Source organism: Echinops telfairi, unplaced genomic scaffold, assembly GCF_000313985.2.
Source record: "Echinops telfairi isolate 266 unplaced genomic scaffold, ASM31398v2 ScPeMD7_11;HRSCAF=52, whole genome shotgun sequence".
Classification (NCBI taxonomy): domain Eukaryota; kingdom Metazoa; phylum Chordata; class Mammalia; order Afrosoricida; family Tenrecidae; genus Echinops; species Echinops telfairi.
The window spans coordinates 10,502,804-10,511,354 of record NW_022103908.1 but is presented as its reverse complement, the minus strand read 5'-3'; the positions used below and the strand labels follow the sequence as shown (position 1 = coordinate 10,511,354).

The window sequence follows — 8,551 nt, the reverse complement described above, 5'->3', positions numbered from 1 at the left end:
TTATTCTGTGATATAAATTTTTTTTTAAATTATTACCTATGTACATAAGAAAAATGTAAAAAAAAAAGAAAAAGTACTAACAGAACAGTGAAAATTTGTTGTTGGATTTTTTTGTTTGTACTGCTTGACAGATGAATTCAACATAGAATTTGTTCAACTATATTTAGTTTGAAATATTTGAAATAAATAAATACTCTTTTAATTTATAGATACATGAAGAAGAGCGAAGAAACTGTTCAGAGCTTCAAAACCGATGTCAGCGTTTGGCCTTAGAATTAGCAGACACAAAGCAGTTAATCCAGCAAGGCGATTACCGTCAAGAGAACTATGATAAAGTCAAGAGGTAAGGAATGGCGCTGCTGAGCTCGGCAGGTTGGAATCACTAAATGCTCTGCGTGAGAAGGGGATGGCTTTCTACTCTGGTGAAGTTGTAGTCTGGGAGACCCACAGGGCCATTCCTACCCCGCCCTGTCGGCTCACTGTCCGTCGGCTCGGCCCCAGTGGCAACCAGTAGCATTTTTCACATGACCTGTCACATGAACTCTTACCCTGCAATTCCTGTGCCTTCGTCTTCATGGCACAAAAGCATGTCATTTGAGGCATGCTGTGGTTGGTTGGACTTTGGGTTGAATTTTTATATTTGTTTTTATTTTACTTCGTGGTTGCTGCTGTCATTTATAATGTAAATTCTTAAAAGAGGAGCCAGGAAGATCCCAACTGTTTAAGTATTTTAAATATTATTTGGTGAACATTTTTTTAATGTTTGAAATTAATTTAGATGCTTCAGAGTTTTCCCTTGAGGCTTTAAAATTAATCCTTTCTAACAAAAAGTATACCATATATTCTTGAGTAAAAGCTGACCTGAATATCAGTCAAGGCACCTAATTTTACCACAAAAACTGCATAAAATTTGAGAATGATGAGGGCAGCAAATGTACAAATGTGCTTGACACAATGGATGGATGTATGGATTGTCATAAGAACTGTATGAGCCCCCAATAAAAGGATTTAAAAATAAATTAATTTATAAAAATGTGCTGAAAAACTCAGCTTATACATGAGTATATACAGTACATACTCTTTCAGAATATAACTTTCTCTGAGATTATGTACATATTTTCTAGTTTGTTATTACTAAGTACCCAAAAACCCATGCTGTAAGGTCAATTTTGACTCATAGCTGCCCTTGAGGACAGAGGAGAACTGCTCCATCGGGGGTCCGAGGCTATAAATATGGATGCTGACTGCCACACCTTTCTCCTGCAGAGCAGGTGGGTTTGAACTGCTCACCTTTTGTGTTGCATACAAGCACTTTAACTACTGCTACAGGCTCCTTTGCTGCTAGGTAGCAATGGTAAATCTTCCTCTAACTGAAATATACTGTTCTGTCCTTTGTACATTAGTTTAATGAACCACTACTGAGCTACCATATTGTTCACATGTAATGCATCTGCATAAATTATTACATGTTATTAGTTTTAAAAATACAGTATATACATGTACCATTTTGAACCTAAATTTGTCGTCTGTGAGATGATGCTAATACAAATAACTATGCTAGATAGACTGAGGCTCAAAGAAAATATTTATGAATGTCTTTAAATGCATATTTATATACATGAGGATAAGTCCAAAGTATTGCTGTTATGGTTCCCATTCACATATGTGTAGGTGCATTCTAAATAAAATGTACTTCAAAGTGTCTCTGAACAGATGGCCTCAAAAATCATCTACTACTGTAAGTGTCTTTATAAACAGGCCAAAGCCCTGGGGATTTGATATTGGTATTCGTGTCCCCATCGTGTCTGATTTGTGGTTTACGTTAAGGCAGAATGCGGTACTAGAGTTCAACGTTTGCGATGCAGGGGCCTGCACCCCCTGGAGGAGCACTAGGGGCCCAGTGGTAAGAGCTTGGTTGGAACAGAAGCGGCAGTGGTCCTAATCCACCAAGGGCTCCATGGGAGGCGGCGGTTGATCTGATTCCTTACATCTTTCCTTGGAATCCCCGTGTGGCAGGCAGGCAGTCCTCCCCTCCCTCCACGGCCGCTGTGCATGGAGCTGACTCAATGACACAGAGTAGCTGTCGTTTGGCTTTTTTTTTTTTTAGTAACAGTGGGCTGTTAGAATAAAGATGGATTTTAAAAGTGAAATCATAGTAAGTCCTGGGATCAGAACTTCTGCCACCCCCTGGTGGCATAGTGGGCTATACCCGGGGGCTGCCAACTGCAAGGTCAGCCATCCCAAACCACCAGCCCTTCAGAGGGCGAAAGACGAGGCTTTCTTTCTTTCTTTTTTTTAAAAATCGTTTTATTAGGGGCTCATACAACTCTTATCACAATCCATACATACATCAATCGTGTAAAGCGCATTTGTACATTCATTGCCTTCATCATTCTCGAAACATTTCCTCTCCACTTAAGCCCCCGGCATCCGGTCCTCATTTGAGGCTTTCTTTCTATGTGAAGCAAGAAGCCCACAATCTCAGACACCCACAGGGGCAGTTCTACTCTGACCTCCCGGGTCTCTGTGAGCGGGAGGCAACTCAATGGCAGTGAGAGCTGCCACTGTGGACAGCCAGACATAACATATCAAACAAGGAAACCAAAAATCATTGGCCTCGGAGCAATCGAAGTAAGCTCTAAATGGAAGTCATGTGAAAAAGAAAAAAAATGGTAAATATTGAAACTAGAAGGTAGAAATATGAAGGTTCATTTTGGACTATCAATTTTCTAATGTAATGTGTTTGCATTTTTTATAATAAATCAGCTTAGGGGGAAAAATAGCCCTGTTAGAAATGGAATTGAAAAACCAACAAGTGGAGTTGATATGGTGAACCTTTTGGCTTCTGGTCTCAGAAGCATCTGAAAGTGGCTGAGAGCTTAAATCCTGAAGGGGAGTAGGCTCTAAAAATGGCAAATGTGCTCAAAATCAGGGACGTGGTGAGGTGAGGGTTTCCGAGCTTTGCGGGTGGTGGCAGTGGGGTTGGGGAGAATTGCTTTGGTCTCTTGAGAGTTGAAGCTTATACGAAGGTGCATGCCTTGGACAACTAAAAGCAGCAGAGTGCATCACAAGCAGGACCAGAGCAAAGCTGAAAATGAGTTATGTATTTCATGAAGATAGCTCACTGAACCGAGAGAAACAGGTTTCTGAACTCTAAAAGCTGTATGGAGGAAGCAAGGTGGTAGAACTGCATAGCATGGAAGGAAGGGGTGAGGACAGAAGTTTAAAGCAACCCCATCATCCAGTCAAGATAAGGCTGCAGATGAAGAGTCCCAGTATGCTTGAGGAACAGCAACACGACTTAGCTCCACAGACAAAATCAATTTTTAGGAAATAGTTATTACAAGTCACAATAGAACAATTTGGAGATACTTCAAAATAATTGTGTTTATGGTTCTCATAAATATCAAGAAAGGAAACATGGAATATATGAAGCAAAACATAAAATATGAAAGGACACCAAGTAAAAGTTCCAGAAATGAAAAAGCTGTATTAAAAGGAAAACATTTAATGGACAGATAAAATCTAGCCTATACACGATTGAGAAGAGAACTGATGACTGGGAATAAACAATTACAAGAATGAGAGTGAGAAAAAAATGAGGAGCTGATACCAAGGGCTAAAGTAGAAAGAAAATGTTTTGAAAATGATGATGGCAACAAATGTACAAATGTGCTTGACACGATGGATGTATGGATTGTGGTAAGAGTTGTATGAGGCCCTAATAAAATGATTAAAAAAAAAAAGAATGAAAGAGTGATTAAGGAACCTGAGAGATAAGAGTCTCATCAAGAGTTACCATTGACTCGATGGCAATGAGTTTGGTTAGGTTTTAAAGCTCAGTGTTTCCTAAACAGGGTATCTTTCTTTTCTCCTCCCTCCCACCTGACCCTGATAATTACTAATCCCTCTTTAATCCCTTTACTCTATGTAGTGCTCTTAAGAGACATACTTAAAATGCAGAGAAGTTGAACAAATCATGCAAAAAAAAGTACAGGGAAGCATTATAAAAACAATTATATGAACAACTTGATTGCAAGGCTCTAATATCCATTGTAATGCCAATGGGGAATGCTCAAGGTTGAGTTGTGATCAGGGCATGTTACAGAGCTCTTCAGGTCTAATAAGAATTGCACAAAGGGACATACCACCCCACTGTCAGTCATTCAGCTCATCTTCTGTGGGTCGGCAAACCCAGCCCCCTGAATCAAGTGCCCAGACGCACCGCACTCCACAAGGCCGCTACCTACACCAAAGCCCCCAGCTTTATTTGCTCCATGGGTTGGGAAGTTTATCCCTCTGTTCAGTGCTTGCCTCCTGGTTCTACTGCTGGTCCTCTGATGTTCTAGTGTTCTTCGGGATCCAGGAGGTTCATTCACTGTGCAGGAATCTTGAGTCCACAAGCCCTGCTCCACTCTTGGCTCTTGCTGGTAATGAGATTCCCAACTTTTTCTTTCACAGGGCTTATAAACTGCAGGATGGCACTCCAAGGAGTCCTGTTTGCAAGTACTCACAGGAGAATCCTATCAGCATCTTCCCCAACCTTCTTCCCAGACTCATGCAGGGAAAGATTGTTTGGTGGGAGTTAGAAATTTGGCTATACAAAAAAAAAAAAGAAAAGAAAATTTGGCTAGAAGAGCCTTATTAAATAAATCATTCCCTCTACAAACAAAAAATGCAAAAAAGATGCTTAAAAAGTACAATGAAACTTTATAAAATCTGAGCAGCTTGACTAGCAAGATATTATAATTATGAACCTACGTACATTCTTGACAAAGTATCTTAGAAGTTTATAAAACAAAGTGACAGTTATAAGGGGAAAAAGTTGTAAATTGAATGTACCTCCCTCAGAAACAAATAGGCCTTTTAAAATATCATCTTTTGTTTAAGGCTGTGTAATGTTAATGCAGCTATAATATGTCAGGGTAATCGCTCAGACAAAGACCTAGACCTGTGGATTCTTGTACAAAGAGAGGATGTATTAGTAAGCAGCGAAGAAAACACAGTAAATAATGATGTGGCAACAGACTTTCTCTGGTGAATAAAAGATAATTTGACACCTGCCTTAATCCATACCACAAACTTAATCTCCAGAAATATTCAATTCCTAAGTGTGAGCAAGTAAAACTTTAAATTATGGAATGTAAGTAAAATTAGCTTTATAAAAAACATAAACAAAAGGAAAAAATTTAAGGCATGGAAAACAAAATATTTTTTAAAAATTGATAATTAAAGTGAAAAATATTGTACCACTTAAGATACCAAAAACAAAGTTAAAAAAACAAACAATAGGCCAGGGAAAAAATGTCTGCCAAGTGACGTTGTATCTAGAATAAAAAAACAGTTAAGAAATATCCAAATGAAAAAAAGAAAAGAACTATCCAAATGACTCAATAGATAATGGGTTAAGAAAAAGGACAAGTTGCAAAATGTAAAATGTAAACTGAAAGGAAAAAAAAAACCCCACACATTTTTATATCCTTTAGAAATTCTCATATTTGGCCAGAGGGAAACACATATGTGAATGTTAATTGCATCATTATTTACAATGACAATCTTTAAAATAATTTAAGTGCTTTTTAATGGAGGGATGGAAATAAATGGGAATTTCTATCATGCAATTCTATAGAGCAGTCAAAAATCTGGTTTCTAGATGGATCTGTATGGATAAGTCACCCATCTAATGCTAAATTTTTTTCAACAGTTTTATTGGCACACATTTTACATATCATACAATGGAATAATTTAATCAGTCAATCATATCAAGGGGAATCGTACAATTAACACCACATATATCTTACGGTATCCCCACCCCATGGTTCAATCGTCTTTAAACTGAGTTGTACAGTTACTATTAGTTCTAGTGCCCTCTCCCTCCTCCCACCTTCAGTTTTTACTCCCAAATCCTCTTTCACTCCCTATTGCCCTTCCCCCACCCCGGCATGCCCTGTCATACCTGTATCAGTTGTTATCATAATACACCCACTCCTGTGCTTCACTGCTGGGAAACGTAAAAGTAGACAATGAAACACAAATCGCACTAAGGTGGTAAGGACAGATCATATTCATGCATGTGCACATCCGTCTTTTTTTCTTGTTCTTTCTTATTTTCTGGCATGACAATGTTCCCAGATTTATTTAATAATTTCACTTCCTTAGCCCTTTCCCAAGTCCTGGAGTCTATAGAAGTGAAGATCCCAGTGCTGTGGTGATTGCTGTGTTGTTCATTGTCTTTAGGCCCACTCAGGCGGAAGCAGTGGAGGGGATAAGGAAGATGTCGTAGCAAACTGTAGGAGAGATCATACTGGTATCTCAAATTCCATTTCAGTGACACAATAACTAGTTTGACGGGGCTCCCCTTGGCCACTTGTGATACGACTTGAACGTCAACATGGATCGCACTGCCGTTGAGTGGAGTCAGACTCACAGAACTGCCCTGTGGGGTTCTGAGACTGTAACTGGAATGGGAATAGAAGCCTCATCTTTCTCCTGAGGAGCAGCTGGTTGTTTTGAACTGCCGACCTGTGGTTCACAGCCCAACGAATAACCCACTAGGCCACCAAGACTCACTCAAAGTGAATAGTGAAGATACAGAAAGTATTTTTACGAAAAATCTCAATGACAAACAACAAAGTGAAACACAGAAAAGCCTCAGTCTGATGGAATAGAACAAATTAAAAATGTTTCAAAACAAATGATAAAATGTTAAATTTTAACCTAACTTTGTCTGCAGCAATCCACTTTCCAGTTCTCTGAGGGCAAGAACGTTCACGTTTGGTCAATGTTCTGAGGGAGTTCACTGGAGAGTCAGTCCAAGTGGGGGCTCTGCAAGTGAATGCTGGGATGCCACTATCATGCCTAGCCTTCCGCAAACTGGGTGCTCAGTATTCAAGCTTTAATATCATTTCCTCCTGCAGTCTTGGATTTTATTATTTACAATCTTTGGATCACATGGGCTGGTGTGCTTCTTCAGTGTGGTCGTAGCTGACACCTCACTTAGGTGGCTGCTTGTTTTAAGATAAGCTTTTAAGACCCCAGACGCTATATTTTCCGATAGCCAGGCACCATCTGATTTCTTCACCGCACTTTACTATAGTACCCATATCTTCAGAATCACTTCATAAGGGCGAGTGTTGAACATTGTAAGAACTAACTGTTCGTAGATTAGAGTTTAGGATTGAGGGTGAGTTCAGAACTCTTTATCTGAAATCCAGAGTAGGTCACAGACACAGTAACTAGATGACTAGTTCTAGACACTGATGGCTGGGGAGGTCGTGGGTCAATGAGGAGCTAATAGTAATGGATACAAGGATGAATAAAATGATTTGAAATTGGTTGTGGTGCTATTGTACAACTCTAGATATGTTTAAACCATTTTGTAGTTTGTGATGTATGCCAATAAAACAAACATTTTTAATCCTGGGAAATCACAGGAACATAAATATTCACATCTCAATGTATGTTAACATAAAATGGAGGGATTGAATAAACATGACATGGTTATTTATAGCAAATATTACAAAATGTTAACAATGGGTAAATTTGTTTGAAAGTATGTGGGAGTTTTTTGTTCTCTTCTTGCAATGCTTCTGTAAGATTGAAATTACTTCAGAATTAATACTTCATGATGATGCTGTTTAGATGTAAAAACATAATAAATTAAAAATGCCATATATGTATAAATAATAACATTTAAAAGCAATGATGTGGACAAAGGCATGATTGTATCTAGGGAGAATGGTAGAGGAGTATTGAGGAAAGTATAAGAGACTTCAAGTTTAACTGTAGTATTTTTTTTGTTAGTTACCTAGTGCTTCAGTAACAAATACCACGAGTGGATGACTTTAACAGACTTATTATATCATAGTTTAGGAAGCTAGAAGTTGAATTCAAGGCAGCAGCTCTAGTGAAAAGATTTTCTCTTTCTCTGGGCTGTGGGAGAAGGTACTTGTCTCCTTTCAGCATCTGTGGGCCCAGGATTCCTTGGAGATCTACCATATATACTCGACTATAAGCCGGCCCGAATATCAGTGGAGGCATCTAATTTCACCACAAAAAACGACATTAAAATGTGCTTGAAAACTCAACTTATACTGTAGTATATACGGTTCTTGTGTTGTGGCACAATCTCTTCTTTTGCCTAGACGGTTCTCAACACAGCAACACTGAGTCGGGAGAACATGCTTTGCTCCCAGCTCTTCATTTGTGGCTGTGGTGAGGTCTCTCTCCCCCCTGCTTGCTTCTCTCACCCTTGATCTCTTGTTCTAGAGAAAAGGGTTAGCATTTGCAAAACCAAAACCAAACTCATTGCCATCGAGTCAGTGCCACCTCATAGTGGCCTGTAGGACAAGGCAGCGCTGCCCCAGTGAGTTTCTCCTACTGTAACTCTTTATGGTACTAGAGCGCTCTGTGTTTCCCGGAGAACAGCTGTGCTTTCAAACTGCTGAACCTACAGTTTCAACTGGTGACCACTACACCCCCTGGGAACATCAGCTCATAAAATGGAGGATATTTGTGGGATAAAATTCATCTGTGACACTTAAAAAAAAAA

At 39.2% G+C, this 8,551-nt stretch overlaps 1 protein-coding gene across 2 annotated transcripts in view; it reads left to right on the top strand.

Annotated features, from left to right (window-relative positions):
* PIBF1 (progesterone immunomodulatory binding factor 1) overlaps positions 1-8,551 on the top strand; it is a 295,171-nt gene that overhangs the window by 52,666 nt on the left and 233,954 nt on the right. For both annotated transcript variants that reach the window (XM_045287163.1, XM_045287164.1), the window contains exon 6: positions 210-343. In XM_045287163.1, the coding sequence (XP_045143098.1) occupies positions 210-343 (134 nt within the window). The remainder of the gene's footprint in view (positions 1-209; positions 344-8,551) is intronic.